The sequence below is a fragment of the Anolis sagrei genome, chromosome 2, assembly GCF_037176765.1.
Source record: "Anolis sagrei isolate rAnoSag1 chromosome 2, rAnoSag1.mat, whole genome shotgun sequence".
Taxonomy (NCBI): Eukaryota; Metazoa; Chordata; class Lepidosauria; order Squamata; family Dactyloidae; genus Anolis; species Anolis sagrei.
The window spans coordinates 268,238,996-268,264,934 of NC_090022.1; the positions used below are offsets into that span (position 1 = coordinate 268,238,996).

At 36.4% G+C, this 25,939-nt stretch overlaps 1 protein-coding gene across 2 annotated transcripts in view; it reads left to right on the plus strand.

The window, feature by feature from the left end:
* Nucleotides 1-25,939, plus strand: part of ADAMTS6 (ADAM metallopeptidase with thrombospondin type 1 motif 6) — a 134,896-nt gene that overhangs the window by 89,202 nt on the left and 19,755 nt on the right. For both annotated transcript variants that reach the window (XM_060761554.2, XM_060761555.2), the window contains exons 12-18: nt 3,863-3,970; nt 8,449-8,594; nt 11,783-11,846; nt 18,206-18,308; nt 20,319-20,452; nt 21,079-21,202; nt 22,767-22,847. In XM_060761554.2, the coding sequence (XP_060617537.1) occupies nt 3,863-3,970; nt 8,449-8,594; nt 11,783-11,846; nt 18,206-18,308; nt 20,319-20,452; nt 21,079-21,202; nt 22,767-22,847 (760 nt within the window). The remainder of the gene's footprint in view (nt 1-3,862; nt 3,971-8,448; nt 8,595-11,782; nt 11,847-18,205; nt 18,309-20,318; nt 20,453-21,078; nt 21,203-22,766; nt 22,848-25,939) is intronic.

Below are 25,939 nucleotides of genomic sequence, written 5' to 3' on the forward strand. Positions count from 1 at the left end.
TGTTATTCACTATGTATATAATGTAAGTCATATACTAAATTTTAAGTGTGTCTATAGCTAGTTGCACAGTTATTGCTACTGAGCAGAAGAAAGCAATTACTTCTAAACTTCTGCCTGCAGAGTAAGTGTTAAAGTAGCAGCCAGCAGAGTGTTAAAGTAGCAGCCAGCAGACCCTGGAGCCACATGAAGTTTTTAAGATCCATCAGATTCCCTCCAATGAACCTTTAGCAAAAATGTCTAACAAAAAGGGCAAATTTTTGCTTGTAAGGTTTGTATTTGTGGAGAAAATTGTAGAGCTGAGATCTTTTGGATGGGAACCCTCAATATGTATGATTAGGTTTGATTTAGCTAGTGCTCCTTAGTTCTTTTTTCCCTGCTAAGTGAACAGCATCAACTGAAATATTCTACACACAATTCTCCACAACCTGGCTCCTTTACACTTTCTGCCCTACTTTGTTTTTTAGTTCAACTTCATTGACTTCAAATCTTTGGTGAACTTCAGCAGCTGCAGGTTGCCTCTTCCTCTTTCAGTAAATGATCTTACAGCCATCTTCAAATTCTGCACCACATGCAGTGCAACGTTTCCGAACACAATGATTTAGAAAATGAACATTTTGAGTACCTGTTCTTGTTAGGCAAGATCATTTGACTTCATGGCCAAAGGCATTGTCTTTGGCTTGGGTCTACTGACTACGCTTTTGTCCCACTCAGTTATGTCTTTGGATACTGCCTTCGTCCTTGACTTACCCTTGGAGACATCTGCCACTGTTTGTTTGGTTGCATGCTGCAAGTCTCTTCTGGTGTGAGATAATCAGCCATCTATGAAGATCTTGCCCAGGGGAAGCCCGGATGTGTTATGATCCTGCAGGGAGGATTCTCTCATGTCCTTGCACTTTGCTACTCATATGCATGCTCAGTGTGGAATTCATCTCACCATGTTAAAAAAGTGGATGTGGCTCTTAATGAGACATGCCACATTATCACAGGATGTCTACGCCCCACACCACTGGAAAAGCTATACTGTTTAGCTGGAAAGTAGCAGCCAATACTGAAAGGTCTAAGGCATTGACATGACTGGCCCATTCTCTGTTCGGATATCAGCCCACACAGGCATGTAGCCGGGGGGGGGGGGGCTCGGGGGGCTTCAGCCCCCCCGAAATTCTCATGGTGGTTCGCAAAAAGGCCTTACTGGTGCATTATTTAAACTGTTATGTTTATTCATATCATGATCTGATAACCATACTCAATATATCCCATATGCATGAGGGTATTGGGGTAATGATACAAAAGGTTTGCTAGGTTAGACCCTCTTTCACTCAGACTCAGCCCCCCCCCCAAAATTCAGCCCCCCAAACCCCCCCTGAAAAAAATTCAGCCCCCCCCCCCAAAACGAAATCCTGGCTATGGGCCTGAGCCAGCATGCTATAGCCTTAAATCAAGGAACAGCTTGATCGACAAAGATACTTGCAGGAACACCTCAGCAAGCAAGAATCCAAAAGTGGCAGATTAAAACCCAGAACCTCAATCAGTAGCTGAGGCCGGATGAGAAACTCCCTCCTGTGCACGCAGAAGACTGGGCGGCTTAGAAGGCACTGAACAGGCTGTGCTCTGGCACCACAAGATGGAGAGCCAGTCTTAAGAAATAGGACCTACAATGTGAAGTCCACAACATGTGAGTGTGGAGGAGAGCAAACCATAGACCACCTACTACAATGCAGTCTGAGCCCTGCCACATGCACAGTTGAGGACCTTCTCACAGTTACACCAGAGGCACTCCAAGTGTCCAGCTTGTGGTCAAAGGAAATTTAGCATAATGTCAAGTTTTTAACTTTGTTTTAAATAAATTTAACTGTTCCCTCAGTTTGCTTCTGACATGATAAATAATTAAAATATCTGCTACTGTGTCTCCTTGATTTCCATCATATTTCATTTTGGGTGATAAAGATCCGAAATATTGCTGTAGCTTGCTCTACATGTTTGGCAATGGTACACTGGGCATGATATTCCTCCCATGGGTAAGACACAGTGTTGATGGATTCTCTCAGCCATGTGAGGTCTCTTCCCCCCTCCCATTTCTTCTAGATAAACAAATGATGGGATCTGAAAAAAATTAGCTATCTAATTAATAAATTATGTAATTTCTATCTCTGCCCCCAGTTCTACCCCACCTTTCTCCCAGTATGGGATCCAAAGCAGTTTATAAAATTTAAAATAAAAGGTTACTTAAAAACTTACTTTTCAAAAGTTTTTTTAAAATTATATCATTTTATTTAAAAGGCACATTATTAAAATACTAGTTTAAAATAGTTTTAGAAAATTACTTGCAGAAAACTTACTTGTTACTGTGTTTTTTAAAGCAATCATTTGTGTTTTCTACAGCTTTCCCTTCTCCCCTCTTTCCACATCTGTTCCCACTTGGTGGACAAGGACCTGATGGTTAGCTGAAGCATACCTTGGCATGCATGCATGCTGAGAAAAGAGGAGTGGGGTTCCTGCCAACCCCCCCCCCCCAAATAATCCAGGTCTAGATTGTTCTGCATAGGCAAATAAACCCCGGTTGTATAAATTCATAGATGATCATTTCACGAACCACATTTATAGGTATGCAACCTGTTTTTGCATGTTCTGCAAAGTTTAGTTATTCATTTAGTTGAATGACAGGAGCTTCTTATTCATTATAGCATTACTCCCCTTCCCTAACACAAAAACCTAAACATGGACGTCCAGCCCATTCCAGGTGATTTTCTTTATTTTATGGCATTTTTGTAATCTAAGGTCAGAAAATTGTCTCCTTAAGCCACCAAAGTTGCCAACGCAATGTTAAAGGCATAGAAAATCATAAGCATAAACTGATCAGAAATTAGAGTAAACTGAGGGTGTTGTCACCCCAAGATGTCTAAAAGCTCATCGTAATAGTTTATTCATAGGTTTACTACTGGAAACACAGTGCAAAATGAATACTCTCAGTGGAAGCCTGGTGTTTTTTTCAGATTTGTTAATATGGGAAGATTCTGCAGTACTTTGGTTCCTGGGGAAATCTGCAGCAAAAGGTCAGTAATGGTGATTCTGACAGTGCTGAAGTCCTGCAGAATTTTCCCTGTCCAGCACTGCTATGAAAAGAAATATTTCACTTTTGTTGTTCAGTGCTGAGGACCCATGCTGCTGACCTTACACCAGTTGTTGTATCCCATAGTGATTTAAAATGATGTGTGCGTGACAAGTTGAAAGGAACTGTTAGAACTAAAGGCATATCTAACCAGGAGAAATATACCTTCTACATTTAAGTAGAGTTCTGGAATATAGGAGTGGGAGTTCCGGCACATAGGAGCGACTATAAAATCTCCTCTCTGAATCTACATTGGAAACATGTAATCAGACCTCCTTGAAGAAAGATTATCTTTGTATACAATTTAAGATCTGTGTTGATAGTTTCAGACTTTGCTGATAGAATTTCACAGATTGAGGGTTAATTCACATAAATAAACCATGCTGGAGCTTGACTGTGTTCAAGAAGGTATCTGCAGAGTCTATAAGAAGCTGGGATTACTAATCACATTTATCAGAAACTGGGATTACCGCGAAGGGCATTTTGCATACAGCCCAAAAGGAATGTCTTAGGATGAATTCAGATTGTTTTGTCACATGGAATATAAACCAGTGGGTTTGGGAAAGAAGTTATTTTGGTTCTGAAAGAAGATAATGTGAATTAATCCACCTTGATCAATGTTCCAAAATATATTTCACTTTGTTTTATTGTAGAGCAGTATCTTGGACTTTCAGGAGAAATGTGTGTGTCTTAAGGAGCATCTGGAGAAATGCTGTTCATTTCTTCTGAACAACTTGCTTCTGCCTTCTTTCCCAGGAAGTGTGTAGAGAGCTTTGGTGTCTCAGCAAAAGTAACCGTTGTGTTACCAACAGTATACCAGCAGCTGAGGGTACTCTTTGCCAAACTGGAAGCATTGAAAAAGGGGTAAGTTCAAATTACTTTCCATTCAAGTTATTAGCCAATATGTTTAGGCTATTTGTGTTTCCGATATCAGTTCTTCCATGTTTGCAGGGGTTAGTATAGGAATTGGCAAACTGCAGCCCTACAGGTGTTTTGGACTTCCTAACAGTCAATAAGCTGGCTGGGAGTTGAAATCCAAACACCTGGAGGGCAGAACTTTGCCTATGCCTGCTTTTAATTTGGGGGAAAATGTAATGTCACTGATTAACTTTTTAGACATTTATTAAAATGTCTGAAATTTCCTCATTTGGCTAAAAGGTAGTCTAGAAATATACCAAACTGTATGGGATACCTCATTAGTCTGCAACCTCTTTAAAGAGATATCTGGCTTAAATATTCTGCCTTATAGTATTTTTGTACAAAAGATAAAAGATCTTTATATTAAATGTGAGCTTCCTATTAAGATGAAGAAAAAAAATTGAGGATAGCAGCATCATGGTTTAAATTCATTCCAGCTACTTCATTTTTCAATAAAAGTGCACTATTTTATCCACATCTTCCATTGCAAAGCCCTTCAAATTGCATTCATTTGTTGGCTTTTGTGCTGTGTTATCCTTCTTGTAACATTCCCTTTGACTAAATCAAATTGGATCTATAAGAGCAGAGGGTTAGTTGGTTTTTTGATGGAAGGGTAAATGGCCCTCATACTGGAGTTAAGGTTCACAAGGAAAGTAATATTTGAGTTCCACGCATTGCCACCATTTTCTATGCTGCATTCTATTTAATGAATACTGTCATTTTATGCTGATTGGGCACTATCCATATAGACTGGGGGTTTTTGTAATTAGTAGAAGGTCTAATATTAGCAGTGTTAGCATCTAGGTGGTTTCTAAGAGAAACTGGGTGTTGTTAACAGTTCATATGTTGCTTTGAAAATTCTGTGTTAAACAAATTTTATCCACTCTTTTTGTAAATGTCTACATAATGTAAAACCACGAGACTGCAGAGAGACCATGAAGAAGAACTATATTTTGCTTTATATAAGTGTTCTTTGGACGCTTCTGTTCATTCACAGTTCCTGCTCACATACTCTTTTCTATAAAACTCTGCTCAGGGATTTCAAACATTAGAGTTACTACTTCTGTTGGGTATTTTGAGTTTGAATTGGAATAGGAAGATTCTGGACCTGTGTTTTACATTATTACATGAGATCTGAAGTAAATGGGTGAGAATCCTGGGTTAGTGCTTTATCACACCTGATGCTTTGTAGAAAGTTGTGTCTGTGATCTGGGCAGGAACCACCCCAAATGCACAGCTGGACACAAACCACTTGTAACATGGTCTCGGGTAAGTAAATAGTGTGTTTAAATGATAGTCTTGTTTCAAAACTGATGACATCTTTGCTATGTAAATTATCTCCTTAGACAACTTGTTTGTTTTTCTACTGTGATGGAAGATGCTATGCCTTGTGTACTGCTTCTTGCAGAAAGAGCATGCCAGTTACAGACTAAAGGGGCAAATTACAGAAGCTTTTGTTAAGTAGAAGACGTGTATCTTGCCCCAAATTTTCATGAAGGCATTTCAGGTGGTCAAAAGCTCAGTGAACCATTTTTCTGGCACCCATGTTTTTGCTCAGCTTTAGTCAGCCATCTGCTATTCTGTTTGCTTTTCTGACAGGCTTTTGTTTATTTTTTCTCTGCATCCAAGCTTCTTGGCTTTCTCTTAATTCTCCTTTCACTTCCTGGCTGGTGATCCCTTGAGGAATGGACAATATAAATGTACTACTACACAATTGTACATATGCTAAAGGGAATGCTTAGACAAGAGATACAATATTGCATTTTCCATTTGACTACAACTATTGTTTAATAGATAGCTCCCTATGAAAATACTAAAACAGAGCAAGTGCATGGATACAAGTGTTACAATGATTTCTGGAGTGGGGAATCACGTGTCCTGGTCAAAGGACATTTAATCAACTACCAAGCTTGCAAACTTTGTGTTTTGTCTGTTTGTTTGTTTGTTTTGTTAAACATGTAATACAAATGTCTGGTTGCTCCTGACACGATAAATAAATAAATAAAATATGTGTAACAAAATGTAAGAAATTGTTATCAATGCATTGACTCATTTTGTGATTTTGTTCTGAGAAAAGATATTTTCATGATCCCAACCTTTTAAAATCATACTTATTTGTAGATCATTTTGGAACCAATAGAATTCTAGTATTTTTCCACTGTTGTTGACACTGGTTTTGACAAGTACCTTCTTGATGAGTAGGCTCCAGGAAAATCTTAAGAAGCAGAAATCACAATATTTATTGTCTTACTAATTTCTATTTGCACTGGATCCCAATATTTTCTTAAGTGATTTCGTGAGGAAAACATATGCAGAACTGCCTTCAATATGTCATATTTGTATTTCTAAAAATTTCCATGAATTTGACGAAGATACTCTGCTGTTCTTTTTTAAATACACTATAGCAATGTTACCCAACCGGTGGTCTGTGGACCATCAGTGGTCTGCAAGAACGAAAATATGATCCGTTGCCTCACCATTACTACACCGCTGCCTCAAAACCATGTGGCAATGAGAGTGACTGGTCTTGTGAAACCCTCTTATATAGTGCCTAGGCAACAGGGATATCGGGAGGGGAGAGGCTGACTACCTGCAAAAGAGTACTACTACCACATCAGCTCTAGATTATTAAATATGGTTTTCTGGGTGAGCAGATGGCGGCTACTGGATGGCATATGTTCTATATCAGAAACCAGGGCTGATGTGGTCTATCTAATGCAATTTTCTGAATAGGCTCCCCAAATAACCAAACCAAATCTAAAGTTGACCAAAAACTGATTCATAACCCCTTTGGTACTAATGTTCAAGAGTGGTCCCTGGTCAAAGTAGTCCCTGGTCAAGTTGTCCCTGTTCAGCAGTGGAATGGGCTGCATTTGAGCGTGGCGGAATATCCTTCTCTGGAGGTTTTTAAGCAGAGGCAGGATGGCAATCTATTGGTGGTGCTTTGGATGTGTGTTCTTGCATGGCAGGCAGTTGGATTAAATGCCCTTGGGGTCTCTTCCAATTCTATCATTCTGTTATTGAGGGCACATTAACAGATCACTTCATTAAGGCAGCTTGAAAGTGCTATTTTTAAATAATTCATGACACAAATGTTCATAACAACACAAATTAGAGGCCTTAAACCATGGTAAGCAAAATCAGAGCATACTCTGAAATAAGGCCCTTAATATGTGCCAGTGCTTGTAGATATGAACCACATTACATGGTGAAACCAATTAAAGGGCAGGTGACCTGTCAATCTGCACGTGTGCATTGTGGCAGGGTAAGTTTAAAAACAAAAGCCGCATCTTCCACGGCCATGAAGCTAGGGATACTCCAGATCCTTGAACTGGGTTGAGACCAACCTCTGATAAATATAAGCACCATCCAGGACTCAGTCGTTTTCCTGACCTTCCCATGTAATCAACTCCATGTTGAACTTGTTTTCTCCACTTCCACTTTCACACTGACCTAAGTGGTCAGTGTCAACGTGCCCTAAGTGCATACAATTCACAATCAGGTAAAATGTCTCTTTAAACCTTGTTAACTCTGCCGAAAATGTCAAAATGTTATTTGACAGGACAAATTGTTTTGCTTTGTTTTTCATTTTCTCCTGCCTCCTTAATTTTCTATAGTGAAACAAGATAGCCAAATTTGGTCTTAAATAAGGATGCAGTCTTTAGCTTAATTTAATATGGATAAAATATTCCAGCTCAAGTTATATATTTAATGCATTCTTTTTTCTCATATTAACTTGATGCTCCATCATAAAAAAATTACTGCCAGATTTAGACTTTGCTGTTGTCTGTTTTAAAATTTCAGTCCATATGTTCCTGTAGTCTCCGAGCAACTGGCTAGTCAATGAGTGTAAAGAGTTTTTTGTTGTTGTTTCTATGTCTTGGCATTACTTTTATTATGTCTGCAGTGTAAGTGTAGATGAAATACTGCTTCAGATTTCTCTTTCATTGTAACATCATCCATACTTCAGTATTTTTAAAGGAAAAGCAATAATCCTCATAAAAATTCTTAACTAGAGAATTTTCCATGTTGTGCTTTTAAACTATTAGTCCAAGTAAAGGTGAGATTTCTACCCTCCCTCCAAAACGCACTCCCAAAGTTATCCTTAATGTTTAAAGATTTTCAGTGGGTTGCATTCTGTTTTAATTAGTGATTGTAAGGTTTTATATGAAATGTAAAATGTTGTCTGGTTAATTTTTTATGTATGTTACAGGATTTACAATTGAGGCTTAGCCTAAGATAAATAACAAATTGCATTTGCCTTTATCAGGAACTAAACATAGCTAAACAAAGTAAAACATCTGTATGTTGTCTGTGCAAAGAATATTGGTGCCTATAATTGGTCACTGACCCATATCTTTTTCTGTTCTGATAATTCATAGCAGTTGAAAGCTAATTCTGTGTTTTCTATGAAATTTTTCCAGTGGTGTTATCAGGGAGATTGCGTACCTTTTGGCACTTGGCCCCAGAGCATAGATGGGGGTTGGGGTCCCTGGTCAATATGGGGAGAGTGCAGCAGGACCTGCGGGGGAGGAGTCTCATCATCCATAAGACACTGTGACAGTCCAGCGTAAGTAGCTAAAGTAAGCCAGAGCCAGCAAAAAAGGCATATTTGGAAATGTTTCAAACTGTGTTTTCACGTGGTATTTGTAAAAACGTTTCGGTACTGTGCCAATACTTGTCTTTGAAAAAGCAGACAGAATCAACTATCCAGAAGACGTTTCCTCGACATACTTTCGCATTCTAAATATACTCATGAAACATAACACTATAAATCAGATTGGCAGGTGATTTCTTTTTCTGATAGCTCTATTTATGTAAACCAAACAACTGATTAATCCCACTTGATACTACAATTAAAATTAGTCCGACAAATATATTAAAATACCACTCAGAACTTAAGTTGTTAAAATATTTGTCACTGTGAGACAAAGATGCAACTTTTATGTATTTCAACAACTAAAATGTTCTTAACCTCCTTGTTCCTTTTCTGGGAGTCTGTTCAACCATGTGATCCTTATCACTTGTATGAGCTACAAATGTTTTGTTCCCATTGTTCCCAATGACATAATCATATTTTTTTTCATCTTAAGACATGTTATTACTTCTATTCTGTTTTAACAGTTCCAAGCTGTTAGGTCATTTGCATTGTTCCAACCTGTTATGTATTTGGCAATTTGGCAGGGGGAGGGGATAATATGCAAAATCCTGGTAGAACAATCTTTTTTTCCTAGGAGCTTTAAATACGCACGCGCACGCGCGCACACACGCATATGCATGGCTTTGAAAAGTTAGTTTTTTTGAATTGCAGCTCTCAGAATGTCCCGGTAAGATTCCCAAGCTCTGTACTCATGCACACAGTAGTTCTTGATTTGTTTGAACTGCAGTCTTTTGCTGCCAAAGTTAGAGAATTCAAAGTTGTAAAAAAGACTGTTCTTCTTCAAACCTAACACATTAAAAAACCTATTTTGTTCCTGTATTACAAAATATTATGCTATGTGCAAAAATGAGAGAGTTGAATTTCTTATTTACAGTGGATGATCTTAGCTAAGTCATATCCCATGCCTCAGAGAAGGGTAAAGGAAAACCTTTTTTGTTCAAATCTTCTCAACAAAACCCCTTGAGTCATTTCTGACTTCTGGCAACCTTAAGGTGGCCACCTTATGGTTTCCAGAAGTCTGAAATAATTCAAAGTCACACAGAAACATTGACAAGGTCACATTTACGACAGGTTGATATTCCCGTCATTTCTTTAACTTCTAACATATCTACTGAAATCAAATGATCTATTTTTCATTTTTGTCCACAGACAGAGTGTTTTAACTAGGCCTTTTGGCACACTTAGATGCCACAAACCAGAGAGGGACTGCTATTCCCAGCATTCTTCACCATATTGGTGATGGTTGCTTGGAGTTGCCATTCAACAACACTCCACTTTCCACCAAAGTAATTCAAGTGTGAGAACACAACAGAGAACTCTCATTTTCTCTATTTGCGATGCACATCAGATGTTATTTGCTTCACAATAGCTGTTTAACAGTGAAACCATCTTGGAAGTCATTTCATACCTCATACATTTCTTTTACATAAACATTTGTGCTGGGAACAACATGAAGATAAGGTATAGGGAACCTGAAACAATGACGTGTGTAGAGTTAAACTAGAGTTAAATTCATGTCTTCTGAAAATCTTTTAACAGTAAAAGCTGCAATTCTTGACACTGAATGTTTTAAATACCTCGAAACAAACTTTTAAACAAACAGAACACTGTTTTTGTGCATTCTGACCCCAGACTGATAAGGCTATGGGAGCCCTTGAAAACACAATTACAACGTTGCAGTTCATCAGCCGTTTTAAAGAACTGACATATACATTCACCTCCTTTTCAATTTCATATAATATTTAACTGTAGTTTTGTTCTGAGGCATTTATATTTATCCATATTTTGCCTTGTTTATTATATACAGCAACCACTTAAATTTTCAAATCCCTTGCATTAATCTGCTAAAACGTAATGTTCTTATACAAATTCTTACTTAGAAACTTTCACAATGTGGATATGGCTATTCAGTCTTTCTCTATGCTTTTGACAGCTTGAAATTTTGTTTTCAATGAAATTGCTTTGCAAAGCAGTTTGCTATATGTCTTATTGCTGAACTGTATGAGAACAAGCTTTCCTTTCTAATCTTCAGTGCACAGCACTCTTAACACTCAGTGTTCATAGGAGTCTGGTTGCAGTGAATGCACACTAGCGTAATTGGTTTCAGGGTTCATTCAGCATGAGTTATTAATATAATAAAATTGATTCCCCTCATCCCATTAACTATTACTACTCATCAGGATCTCTGTGTGCTATGTCACTCTGTTCATTACTGTTTAATGCATAATACTGCACTTATATATATCTAGCGAGCTACCTGAGTATGCCTCCATTAGCTCCTCTGATGGGAATGGGCTTCATAGTGCACAGATTGATGGCTGACAGATTGATGCCCAGTGAACCACTTATTTTATTCTCTGTGAGTAAAGCAATATGAGTAGGTTAGCTTCTGCTTTGAGGAGATGCCTTGGGTGCATTCCTGGCTTTTGTTCTCCTTCTTCGGCATGTAGGATTGAGGGGAGCTTGGTCATATCCAAGCTCCCATGGGCCAGGTTTAGAAGAGAATTTTGTCATGGGGACCAAAAGTTTCCCATCCATGATCTATACAAACTTCCATCTTCATGCAGCTTAAAACAAGAACACCTTTCTATATACTTGACTATGTGTTCATTTTCTAATACTTTTGACCTGATCTTAGCTAATTTCTGTTTTAACAAAATATTTGACTACAGATAAGAAGCTGCAAGTTTTATCAGCTTAATTCCCCCATCCCTTAAATGAAAATTGGCTTAGTCATGCTCATTACTTTTGGCCCCTCTAAACTGTCAGTGTAACTTTATTATTAAACAAAGCTGGAAACCATTAAACACATACCTACAACTAGGTCCCATTGAATGCAGCTGAGTAGACACATCCAGGATTGTTTTGGGAATTATTCGGTTTACATTAACTTGTCATTTTTAGATAACATTTTAAAAGAAAAACCTAACTTAAATATATATTTCTCACACTTGAGTTCATATTCCTTAAATATGAAGTTTTTAAGAATATAGTATTTTTCATTTCAAAGGAACTGTGAAAAACGCATTTTTTTCATTGTTATACCTTTTATATTTCCAAATGTATAAAATTAATAAAATTTACAACATGTTTTCCAGACCTTCAGGTGGTGGAAAATATTGCCTTGGAGAAAGGAAACGATATCGCTCCTGTAATACTGATGTGAGTAGATCAAAGCTAAGCTGAAATGTAACTAAATATTTCCCCAGAAGATATCAGAGTTTCTAAAGAGCAGTTCTCTTGCAATCCAGTATTTTATATAATGTGTTGTCGAAGGCTTTCATGGCTGGAATCAATGAGTTACTGTGAGTTTTCTGGATTGTATGGCCATGTTCCAGAAGCACTGTATAAAATTTTCCAAAAGTATGTTACCTTGTGATAAATGGGATTTACTTCCAGAGGAATCAATTTAGAATTACAACCTTAAGTGTATATTCATATAAACAGACCTAAGGCCTTTCAGTATTGAATATCAACAATTGAAGTAATTGATGTTATAGATACTGCAGAAAGGTTGATATGTAATCATAGTGACAGAAATCAAGATGGTCACAGGATGCTCAAGTATGAGCCACTCTTACCTGTATGAACAGTGAAGGGATAATGTGAAGCATTTTCTTATAGCAGCATGTAGTTCTATGTAACTTCAGCATTCTTCCTAAGTCCCAAAGTATGATTAAACAACCTTTCAATATTTCTCAGTCTAAACGATATAACCTTTCTGTCTACTATTGTGATCAAAGCAGTATTTATATACATATTCAGAGAATAATTAAAGCAACAATAGAGTAGATAATAAGAATAAAAATTAATGTCAAATGGAGTTGTGACACAGAGGAAAATCCTTGTGTTAAAATCCCAAAGTAAATTTTCAAAATTAAATCTCCAAAAGTATGGATTAAACTAAGCCAGTGTAGTACAGTGATTTGAGTGTGTGGGTAGGCTTGAAGACCAAAGTTAGAATTTATACTGAGGCACAGAATCTCACTAGAACCCCATTTACACTGCCATATAATGCCATGTAGCTGGCACATTAACCTGGATGCACCCAGGTTGGTGTAGTTTAACCCCGGGTAAGCCTTTTTAAAAAACCCCACAAAGTTATGGATCTTCTGGGAAGAGCCGAATCTTTGCAGGTGCTCTGGCAGTGAAGACTGCCATCTGGGATTGCTATGCGTGATCCCAAATGTCATCCCCACAGTCATCCCATGCTCCCCAGGAAGGAGGTTTCCTGCTCCAAAGAAACATTGTATTATCAGTGAGGGTGATCCAGGAAGAGACAGCCTCCTACAACGGGAAGGACAATTCCCTGCCAATGGAGGAGGGTGGTGGTGGTGGATAGGGGAGAAGGGAAGTTCAGAAGGAATTGCCTGTGCCAAACTGCTGTTGGCACAGCTGGGCTGCATGGCCAGTTTTTGTGCCTGTTCAAGCTGCATTATGTGTCCATAAAAGCACTTTAGGTGACCTTGGGTAATCCACACTTTCTTAGCCCCGGAGTAAATCAGTGGCAGGACTTCATTGGATAAATATTGCCAATAAAATCAGATATTAGGGTTGCCACAAATTGTAGTCAACTTTAGGGCACATGATTGTCATCAACAACAAGAGAAGATAAACTAGTTGGAGCTTCATTTTCTGAAGGCAATCATAGATTATGTTTTCCATTGTAACTTAGAGGGGTTGAAAGTAAGAACCTACCCTGAAGTAATGCCTATCATCTCCAGAGGTTTAAATCCTCTTAGTTACATTTGAGATAATAGGATATCACAATTCGTGCAATAATAATATTGCTGTTTCATGTTTAGCATGCTCCATTTTACCTTCCTTACGTAACACTGTTATTACTGTTATTATGGGAAAATATGAAAACAAGCTATCTTTTAGGGCTGGGTAACAACGGAAAAATTTGTTTCTAAACCCGTTTCATTTTTAGGGGGTCCATTGCGTTTCGTTTTTTAAAAGAATTCCAAATTTTTCTTTAAATTTTTTTCGTTATTTACGAAATTTCGTAAATTTCTAATTGATTCGTTAATGGCGGATGCGATTGCGCAATACGCTAAAAAAACCTCCAAATGGGACAGGGGGAACTTCTGAAGCTTCCCTCTCCCTCTGTTGTTGACTGTTGGTGTGATAATTTATTTTTTTATCACTGATAAAACAAACAACAACTATAAAACTTGCACCAGACATACGGAAATAATAACGAAACGATTTCGAACCAATTACGAAACAATTATGAAATAAATTGAAAAATTCGTTTCGATTTTTAGTTGCTCCTGCATGGCTCAATATCGGATCGTAAGCTAATTTAAATACGAATCAATAACGAATTACGAAATTAACGAACAAAACCGCCCAGCCCTACTATCTTTCTAATGAACATTTTTTCAGATCTTACTGTAGTTAAGATTCCCCTTATTAAAGTTTATCTTCTTAAAAGTTCTAGGTTCAAATCAAATTTTAAGATGAACACATGGTTTACATTTTTGTAATCATGAAGAGGGTGTTAAATATTCTGATGTTCCACCATTTTAATTTTGGAGAAACTTAAACAATGCTTTAAAGCTCTAGTATTAGATTTCAATATTACTAATATGGGTTTAATTAAATTAAGTTGCTGAGACAGAGTAATTTTCAGGATTTATGAAGAATCTTATTACTCAATACTCTTTGAAGCAAAAGGCATTTGAAGAGAGGGACATTTGATTAATGTGTGTATTAAAAAGCCACAGGTCTCCTGTGCTTGTCATTATTTGCATGAAAAATGCATTGCTTTCTATAAAGTTTTGACTTATGTCAGCATTCACTGTTCCTATTGTAATTTAGAAGTATTACTCCCTAAAGCTCTAATTATTCATAAACAAAAATCTTATTGGCTGCATTTTTACTTCAAAGGCTAGCTATTTTCTTTCCCTTTCCTCTGACCTGTTTAACCCTTCAGGTTCAATGTACATAACTCTAAGTAGACACACTTCAACAAAGACTTTCAGACATTTTACAGATTCTTGATGGATAACATGTTTGCTAATGTTAAAATCGAAGGCCCTAGAATAAGCACAAGCCATACAATTTAGAAACATGGACTGTGATCCTGTTGGATGTTGGTGATACATAAAGTGCAACCTGTCAGGGAGTGCAAAAGCTGCTGGACGACAGCAATTAAACAGTGTCTGGGCACATCCCTACAGCCAGTCAATGGTCATGTAGGCTAGAGGATGGAATTGCACATGAGGCTGTCAAGCTGTGTTGCACAGCTGGGAGAAAATGTTCCTATGGAAAGTACTGGAGAAGTCCTTGCTCATCATTTTAAACAGTATTAAAACTTGTGTAACTCATAATTATGACACAAAAGTAACCAAGAATGTAGCTTGGTATACTATGCAGGTAAGATTATTGAGTCTGCAGAGAAAGCAGCTGTTTCCATGTTTCTACAATGCCTGGCTTCTTAAGTGGGTTCTCAATGCCAAGGTGTATGGGGAATGTTGGTCTGGAATACATAATCATTGATTATGACATTTTCTGCCTTCCTCTGCCTCTTCTGCTGCACAATCCTTCAAAAAAAAAAATCATCATGCTAACCAATGTAATGCATCAACTTGATTCTATCCAAATGTTCATCAGCTATTATCTTAAACAAATAGATTGTATTATTCTAGTTGTTTGTGTACTTCAGCATTTCACAACACAGCATTGTACTTATCTACTCAAAAGTCCCACTGAACTCAATTATAGCTACAAAAGTGGTGCTTAATCCTTTGTGTTTCTTTTTTTTAAAAAAAAACTATTTTACATCCCTCAATTCTAGACAATTATTTATCATTATCAAAGATATTTATTTACTATTTATTTATTACATTTATACCTTGCCCTTTTCACCCAGAAGGGGACTCAGAGTGACTTACAATTCTAAATGACTACAAATCGTAGTGGTTTCTTGATTCATGATGAACATGGATTATACTGATTATTGCAATCTTTTTAAATCTTTTTCGTGCATATTTTGGGACAAAAATAGCCATGATTACCTTGGTGAATTACTTGTGTTGGAGAACAGACAGTGAGGGTGAATTCTGTTAGTTCTCCTGGACCTGTCATTAGCCTTTTACATCATGAACCATTCTGTGCACCTGAGATGCCCAGATACTATTGGCTATAGGATTCTGGGAAATAGTTTTTCCCCTGAAAATATAGTTTTTCCAAGATTGGGGAAGGGGTTCTGGAACACACATTGTTTTGTTGGTTACAGGTTTTTGTTTTTTGAGGGATAAAACCAGAATGGGATTCCAAGGGCTTCTGTTGGAGTGTCTTTCAAGGGCCACAAGATTCTTTCTTACTCTTAACCTTTTTAATATTTTTGTGAAGCCAATAAAAGGAAACGTTCAAAGAGCTAGTTTAGTGTCATTGGGAAAAGATGTATTTTTCTCTCTAATTTTTTCCAAGTAATCAAAGTTAATTTTGTAAAATAATTTAAAGATTCATCCTGAATACTTTAGCATTTTAGTAAGAATTATATTGAAAAAAGTGATAACTAGGTGAGCATTGACTAAAGATCTTCAGAGTTCTGGCTGTAAATTTATCAAAAGACCCAAAAAACCTCCACTCTGAAGTGGAAAAAAAGGCTTGTAAGTATTGGATGTGATTCCGTTCTCCTATTTGACCACACATATTTAACATTGTCCTGCCCATCTTTGCTCACACCCAAACCACAGGGAAAAAATGTCATGTCTTGCAGTTGAAACCACAGTCAAAACACAAACAAATAATTTACTTGAGACTATGCTGAAAATCATAGCAGAAATATTTAACCACATTAATTGCTTTGAGTAACATGGTTTTCTTTTTAATCTAATAATACATTTCTTGAGAACAAAGCTAATAGTGCAGAAGGGGAAGGCATAATTTCAAATCATTGATTCTTCAGATCCCTAGAGAAAAGCCAGCATTTAGACAATATTTGTGACAAATTGGGTAGCAACATTAGAGAAGCAGTGGGATGGAAAAGATCAAGTCAAGAGAGAAATGTCTACGCCATTTCTAGCAATAAGATCCTCCGAATAGGCCTGAGATTTTGACAGCAAGCAGAATGCAGTGTGCTGTTGGATTGGTGCCAAAAAAGATTGGTGCCAAAAAAGATAAGCAATGAATATTACAAAATAAATGGAATTTTAAAAAAAACAAGTATGAAAATATTTGATGGAGAAATTTTATGGATTCTGGCACTGCTTTTTTTAAAAAAAGCGAATCCCACTAACAACCTCAGTAACAACCCCACTAACATGGAAGCCTCCAACCACAACTTCATTTGAGCTTATTCAGTGATCTGAAATTAGATTCCAGGAAAGTCAGAGTCTCTCCAAAATACCAAACAGCAGGACCATATAAGGAAAATGCCAGACGGAATTGGGGGAGGGGGGGACTTGGAGTTGTTTCGCTAACAACTGTCGCTTCAAGTGTGGGGTTACAATATCAACAGTTTTCCAACTAGTGCTTAGGGGTAAAGGATGATACAGTTAGATTTCTTTCTGATTTTTATTATTGTTATTATTTTTCTATTAGCAGAAATATTTTTGAAAGTTATTTGTTTTATTTTGATGGCAGTTTTATTTTTACAGTATCTTGTGTTTCTCCTTCCTTTCTTCTACCAGAACCCAGCCTTTAATCCTCTTCATATAACCTTTTTTTAAAGTTCAGTCCCATTCTTTACTCTTCTTGATATTTCCTAACATTGATTAACCGTACAAGTGTGCTTGTCTCGGCTTTATATCAGTAATTAGTTTATTGGGTAGTGCTTCTTCCCTTCTTCTTTTGTATACATTCATGTGGCACTTTCCTTTAGCCTAGTTTTGAGATTGAGCTGTGATATTTGTTTAGTATTATTGTCTCCCACATAGTAAGTAGTCTTAATTCCCAAGCCATCTGTCAGGGGTGCTTTGATTATGCTTTTCCTGCATGGCACGGGGTTGGACTAGGTGGCCCATGTGGTCTCTTCCAACTCTGTGATTTTAAGCAGTACATACACTTGTGTCCAGATTTCATGTAGTCCGTGTACAAAACAAAAATGCTTAAGCCTTTTCAGTTTACCCAAGTAAATCAATGGGAGGTATGAAGATGTCAACAAGTTCAGTCTTAATTGGACCAGACCAACTCCAGATTGGTCTAAATCAAATTAGTGATCAATCTCTTGCCAAAATATTGGGGAAGCTGAGACTGCCATTGTCCATTGTATCACATATGATGCCATGTCCAGCAATACAAAGACTTTGGGACTATGTGTTTAAATTTTGTTAAATGGTGTGCATCACAAACTATAGCTGCAGTTCCTTGGTTAGTATAGTTATCTTTATTCTAGCCAACATGAAGCATATTTGTAGAAAAGACTGATTGGATTAATGCTGAGCAATAGAGAAATGAAAGACTTATACAATGCTGTCATTGATTTGATGTAATTTGTGAGATGTTTACTATATCTTTGATTTTTATGTTAATATGAAACTAAGTTTAATTTTTTTAATTTTTATCAGCCATGTCCTTTTGGGGCCCGTGATTTTCGAGAGAAACAATGTGCAGACTTTGACAATATGCCTTTCAGAGGAAAATATTACAACTGGAAACCATATACAGGAGGTACTATATAGTTTGATATCCCCACATATAATTCAGCTCTGGGCCCCTCATGTGGAAGATAGACTATGGAGTTTTCTCCTATGGATCAGAGAGGGGGTATGCATTACTTTTTGGCCTCATATTAAAGATACGCATGCTTTATCATCATTGGCTTGTACCACAACCTATATCAAGGTTTTACATTTAGTATAAGAGTATTCATATGATATGGCAAAGGCCAACCCATAGAAGGGGGCTACCTTTGCAGGGAGGTTATTTCTGCAGGAATCAGGCTGTGGTTGTGCATAGATACTTTCTGTATACCCTAAGTACAAACCTGTGACTAATTTCACAAGCACTGAAATACCCTGACTCTTGCTTCCATACATTGGTTGGTTAGTTCAAAATGAGTGATGCTTATTGGTCTACCAGGCCTCCCATCATTTATAGAAAGGAGCTTGGTGAATCCACATTCGCAAATAAAAAAATGTGACATCCAACCTAGCTGATATTTCTCCATTCGGTTTTGGTTGTGGCTGTTATATGAACCATTGTGTAAATGTACAATGTAAAGAAGAGCTAGATCATTCCCTTTTAAAAAAGTATTTTAAAAGTATTTTAAAAAGTATTCTGTTCACACCCAGTATTTTAAACTTTTAATCTACTACATCTGGCCCTGCCCACAGTGTTTTAAATCTTTTGTGTGTTAATTGCTTATGTTATGTTATGTTATTTATTATATTGTATTGTGTTTTATTTGCTTGCTTGCTTTGTTGATTTTTACTGATGTATTTTGTTGGGCTTGGCCTCATGTAAGCCGCCCCGAGTCCCCTTGGGGAGATGGTGGAGGGATTTAAATAAAGTTATTGTTATTATTATTATTATTATTATTATTATTAATTCCTTTTTGAAGTTCAGGATTCCTATTTACAAATTGAACTTACAGTGCACCATATTAGCTCTTAGGGTTTTAATAAAGTTCTTTTTATGGTGATTATGAAGTTACAAAACAAAGGAAGGTTTGATCCACTTGGACAAAGAACATGTAATATTTACTACATAGCAATAGAGAAATGAAAGACTTATACAATTTTATAAAGCTTTGCATTTTTCCTATCCTTGTTTTATATCAAGACTTCGCATTTTCTCTATCTACTGAAATTTACAGTTTGAATCCATTTATAAGAAACGCAGCATTTATTTTTGGAATTTATTTTACAAAATTCCCACACTGAACTATGATTTTTCCTAATTTTATGCATTTTTCCATTTGTTCTTTTAAAACTGTACACAATTTCCGAGCACATTTTGTTTCTTGGGAGCAGTTTTTAATCCTCACAAATGTGCAAATCCTTAAGGCAGGATTCCTATTTTCTTAGAAGTGTTGGGCAGTGTGGACATGTGTTGAATCCAACAATTTATTCCCATCCCTCCATTCATAAGTCTAAATCATGTTTTATGCATCCTGTTGATACAATTCCTGATTCTACACATGCTCGTTTTTCAACATTACATTCATTTCTATGAGTAAAGTTAGCTTTGGAACTATTCATTTATAAAGGTTAAAACTTTTAAACTTTTAATGATTTTGAATGATCTGAGACAACATTTACAGAAAAAATAGGATAAAAATAACTCTGGAAAAATTAAATAAAACTAATTTACTTGTAACCAGACTCCAGAACTATTCAAGAGTTTGCACCCACAGTATTGCAAGAAAGAGTCTTGTCACAGAGACAACACAGAATATTGTTCACTTTAACAAATGTAGATTACTGATATTGCCATTCTGATTCCAATATCAGGCAGAAAGTTCTGAGGCTGAAGGAAATTGAGCATTGATAAGAAGTCAGAAAAAGGAGGGGAATGCAGGACTATTGAAGGAGATTCATGACATACTTTGTGACTGAAATATATTCATATGTGTTTGTCTCTTTGTGGGGAGCAATGGGACATACATTATGTTTTAGATTGTCAATAATTCATGCTTAGATTTTTTTCTAAGTTTTAAACAATGTTTTATTTGTCTAGGTGGGGTTAAACCATGTGCATTAAACTGCTTAGCAGAAGGTTACAACTTTTATACTGAACGCGCCCCTGCAGTTATAGATGGAACACAATGCAATGCAGATTCACTGGATATTTGTATCAATGGTGAATGCAAGGTGCTATATTTCTTACATGTTTAAACAATATTTAGTAGCAGTAAGCTATTCATTAAAGTGTTTGAAAAATCTTTTTCTATCAGCACACTCCTCTTGTGCACAAGCTTCCAAAAAGCCCCATTGGCAACCATCCTTTTCCCTTTTGACAGAGATTCCTTGCTGGTAATGTGCCTTATATACACAGGACAGGGTGTTAATTAGTGGAATTATTTATAATAGAACATTTTAGAATGGTCTTGTATTTTTAAGTTGCAGAATAGGTAGGTAAATAAAAATCTTATTTTTAAAAAGTCTGGAAAAACAACATTGATACCTATTTTTCTTCTGATTTCTGAAACATAAGCAACCTTCAGCCACTTAATGATGGGGGATGATAACAGACATGCTACTGCAATACAGGGAAAATGTTAAAGAATAATAAATAAGGAAGCAGTAGCTTCAAAATAATTATTTATTGTTTGTCAATAATATTGTTGCCACACAAATACAAATTAAGTTGAAGGCAAGTGAGATGTTATAGCTATTTTAATTAGAATAAAAATTTGACTATAACATATTAAAAAGGCATGGTTGCACATTATTTTGAAGTAAGGTAATTAAAATAATTAAATTGTACCTATTTTCAGCATGTTGGGTGTGACAATATTTTGGGATCTGAGGCTAAAGAAGACAGATGTCGAGTATGTGGTGGAGATGGAAGTACGTGTGAAGTTATTGAAGGTTTTTTCAATGACACATTGCCCAGAGGAGGTACGTGTGAAGGCACAGGTCACCAAGATGTCTGCTGTGCAGAGGGGAGTAATCAAACAGAACAGTGACTCTGCATGCTGCCATTTCCCCTTATTAAGTCTTCTTCTTCTTCTTCTTCTTCTTCTTCTTCTTACTTTATTTATGCTCCGCCTTTCTCCTCATAGGCCTTAAGGCAGCTGTCAACCACACACTTTGGTCACGATTTAAAACAAAGCAAATACAAAAATTAAAAAACAAACAAATAATACTGTGTGGGTTAGTTTAAAATACAGTTAAAATATAATACATACAATTAAGTACATTTTAAAACACACAACCCCCTCCCCCAGACCCACCCACATTTTATATTGCATTTGGAAGTGGACATGAGTGGGTTTCTGCCATGGTTATTCAGTTATAGATTATTTCTACTACTAGGGCAGGATGTTTTAGATCCTCAGAATCCACACAGAAGTATGTTTAGAGTTGCCATATGATGTGCCAATACAAATAGACTCAATTGCACCTGCCAAAGGTTAACAAAAGCATTTTATTAATCTGATCCGTATTCTCAATATTCCCGGCATCCTATTATCCGACTTTTCTTTACTTCAAGACACTTCCTGTAGAGGTGTTTTCCCTTCTCCTTTCATTGAATAATTATCCAATAAGACATTTCTATATTTATCTCTACATAACTTGTTACTGATCAGTCCCTTTGCTCTAAGCAGACTCCAAGCCTCACTTTGCCTTTGTCATTGTGACTTCCTAAAACTGCTGCTTGTCTTTGGCCCAATTAGGGCACCTAGAGCCACAGATGAGGGCAATTGGAATCATGAAATAACAGAATATACATTGTATCCTGTTATTTCATGATTCCAATTGTCCTCATCCCTCGGCTATGGAATGCCCTCCCTAGGGAGATCAGATCTGCTCCCTCCCTCTTGACGTTTCGGAGGCAAGTTAAAACGTGGCTATTCAAGCAAGCATTTACAAATACAGAGTAGCTAATATAGGAAATCGAATGACTTGACAATGGAATTGGACAATGCTTGAGAATAATGAGACGGTGATGATGTTGCTTTTATTGCTTTTGTTATGTTTTATACTGTTTAATGTTTTTTATCTATATTATGTTTTATGTATACTGATTTGTTGGAAACCGCCTTGAGTCGCCAATTGGCCGAGAAAGGCGGTATACAAATACAGTAAATAAATAAATAAATAAATAAACCCTCAATGCTAAGAGAATTTCACTGGGTTCAGGAAATATCACAGAAATCACTTTGGACAAGATTTTTTTTCTTTTTGTTATATAAAGGTTAAAGTTCAACATTGTATTTGTTCTCCTTACTTCTACCATAAAAGTCATGTTGCCTTGACATGTCTTATTATAACATGGTGGAAACAAATGTCAATTTTGTTGTTTCATATTTTGTTATGTGGGGGCAGAAATTAACTTCTCTTCTTTGAAATCTGTTTGCTTCAGTGGCAGGATTTTTGCCTTATTCTCCTGAAAAGTATTGGTTCGCCAATTTAAGAACATGTATAGCTATTATCAAATTAACATAATCTTATATTGTAGGTTACATGGAAGTCGTTCAGATTCCAAAAGGTTCTGTTCACATAGAAATCAAAGAAGTGACAGTGTCAAAAAACTACATTGGTAAGATACTGTTCTTATATTAAATTTCAAAATTTGATAAAGATGTGGAATTCAGATAACAAACATGAGAGATAAGATTACATATGTTTACATGAAATTGGAGTATAAATAGATACTACATTAAGGTTACAAATACCTACTTTCAGGGACATCCATTCCACTGGACTCAGTGAAACTACTGAAGGATCACACTAATTTGAGAGCTACACTGGGATGTTTAGAAACAAAAATAAATTTAAGTAAAATTGCTTGAATTTTGAAAATCTGGTAACATGGGGGAGTATAAATCAACTTGCTAGGGTCAACTAGACTAGATCAATCGAATGACTGGGATTTATTCAAGTGTTAACTTATAATTTTCCCTTTCAAGTTTCAAGTTTATTCAAATCTTAGATCATAGGTTTTTCACATATAAGGCAAATACATAAATACATGAAAACCAGATTATTAAATACAATATAAAATACACAATTAAAATCCTATAAATCATTAAAATGCTACATATATCGGTTGCGAGATGCACTTTTAAAATACTACATACTGTATGGACTCACACCTGCATAATTAAAAACCAGGTAAAATCAAATAGATACAGCATTATTAAAACTATGTAAATTGCCACTATTAGTTAAAAGCATCCTCAACACAGTCAACTGAAATATCAGAAATTAGTCTTACCCGAATTTTCTGTGCTGCCAGGGCAAAAAAGAGATGTCTGGTGAGTAATCACAGGGTTAGTGTCAGCCAAGAGATAGAAAATCATTTCTGACACAGTGTTGGTTTGAAGGAGATAAAGATTAGGCCCCAGGATTTTAGTTCTTGGCTCAGAGTACAGAGAACAGAAAAACAAATCGTGAGGCAAACCGGGGGCCCATAAACAAAGAGCTAGAGGAGTACTCATGTATCTACCATCAATCACAGCTGTGGGCATTTTTTGAAAACGAAGGGCTGTGAAGGCTTGCCTATGTTTTGGAAATGTGAGCCTAGTCAGGTAGATAACCCTATCATGGTCAAGTTTGTACAGTCTGAACCAGTGGGAAAATTGGGAGTTATTAATAGCCTGCCTATCATGATTGGCACAGTGATTAAAAATATATTCATTGAGCCTCTCCCTTGAGTTCAAGATAGAGGGCTTATCAGACAGTGGGGTGAAATTCAAGCAACTTCTGGTATCTTGTATTCCAGACTTTGCATTTTGCTAGCTGTTCAAATCAGCCCTTGGGGAGAACCCTAACTGAGGAGTCTTTTACACTTCTCCAATAATTAAATAGGGTGAAGTGAACATGTGATCTAATGGAAGAGAGACCAACCTTTTTCACTGTCTGGCACTCATCCCATCCCCAGGCAGCAGCACCATACAAAATCTGGGATATAACTTTACTCTGGAATATTTTAAGAACTGGGGCAACTAGATGACTCCCTGCAGTGTTGTAGAATCTGAGTATTGCTCCAATAGACTTGTGGTTTCCAGGATACTTTTTCTGTGAAATGGATTCCAAGGTACTTAAATTCCCGACAGTGGTCTATTTGGTGACCCCTGATGGATCATCTGTGTTGAGAGTGTCTTCTTCCAAACACCATTACATTTTTTAAAAATTATAGTTGATATTCAGCTTTTCTTTAGAACAATATGCACCAATCTTAGAAAGAAGTCTTCTCAGGCCAATTTGGGTAATTGAGATTAGAACCATGTAATCTGTATATAATAGAATAGAGATTTTCATGGATCCTAGGTGGGAAAAATTCTTGCCCCGAGAGTGCAGGTATTATATCATTCAAGTATAGATTAAAGAGTATTGGTGCCAGTAGACACCCTTGTTTTGCTCCTTTTTTGTATGAATGGGGTCAGTTAATGAGCCAGAAATACCAACTCTAGCCATGGTGTTAGAAGAAAGTGTTAGAATAAAATGTAAGGTTATCTGGAAGTGGACAACATATGACCTAATGTAATCAATTAAGGAGTGTTTTGCAGCTTGGGTTTCTTGACCACTATAGAATCCAGTTTCGTGTAGTTCTATTGGATAGTAAAATCTGACCTTTAACGTGAAATGATAAATCAGGATCCTGTTATGAAATACAATGTAACATGGGCCCCTAGAATCTCATCAGTTAGATTTATATGAAGATCTTTCTCGCTTTCTGTATCATCATGATATAATTGGACTTCCAGGTTTTTATACTGAAATAGTATTACACAAAACATGCAAAACATTACAGGTGAGCTAGATTCAATGCAAAAAAATTACTTCATATTTTTCTCTTGTAATTTAGTGTTGTGTAAATTCATGATATGGGAATGCCACATAACAACTCAGTAATAAGCTCTTACAAGTGTTGGGTAAATTGTCTGGTTTTCAAAATGAAAATATTGTTTTCAGTTTAAAAGTGTGAATGACATATCCAAGGTTTTTGCCAAACATTAAACATCTGCATTTGCCCCTGGTACCAGAATCCATTTGGTCTTTAAATAGCACTGACTTGGAGATTAGATAAAGTTTTCTTTCTAATGCTCTTTAATGCATGGTTTGAATAGTCTCTGTTGCATAAACTAATATTGTTTAGACAGCTGACAGCAGATGATACTCATTTTGTCAGTTCCTTAAGAACTCTAAAATATCTACATTTTGTAGAATTACATATTTTTACCTTACATTTTTTTGTACAGAAGAAATTATTTGCTACAGTAATTCACTTCCACTGCATTTAATGAGAAGAGAAAATACTTTAAAAATAATATCTAACTTTATACAAAAAATGGAAAACAGCATTTAAATAAATAAGAACAATAATAAAAATAGAGTTAACCAGAAATAGCATTGTACACCAGAAATAGCATTGTTATCAATATAGAATAAGACGATACCCTCACAACAAGAGAAAGAATTGACCTCTAGTTTACTAATGGTTGCGAGACTGATAGTTGCAAAGAACTGGAAAAATAAAAGGGAAACCCAATTAGAAGAATGGTATAGAGAAATTTGGAATATAGCGATTATTGATAAACTGACATGTGACATTAAAGCTATAAAGGGAATATGGAAGCAAACAGATTTTTGGAACATATGGGGTAAATTTAGTTGAGTTTATATTTA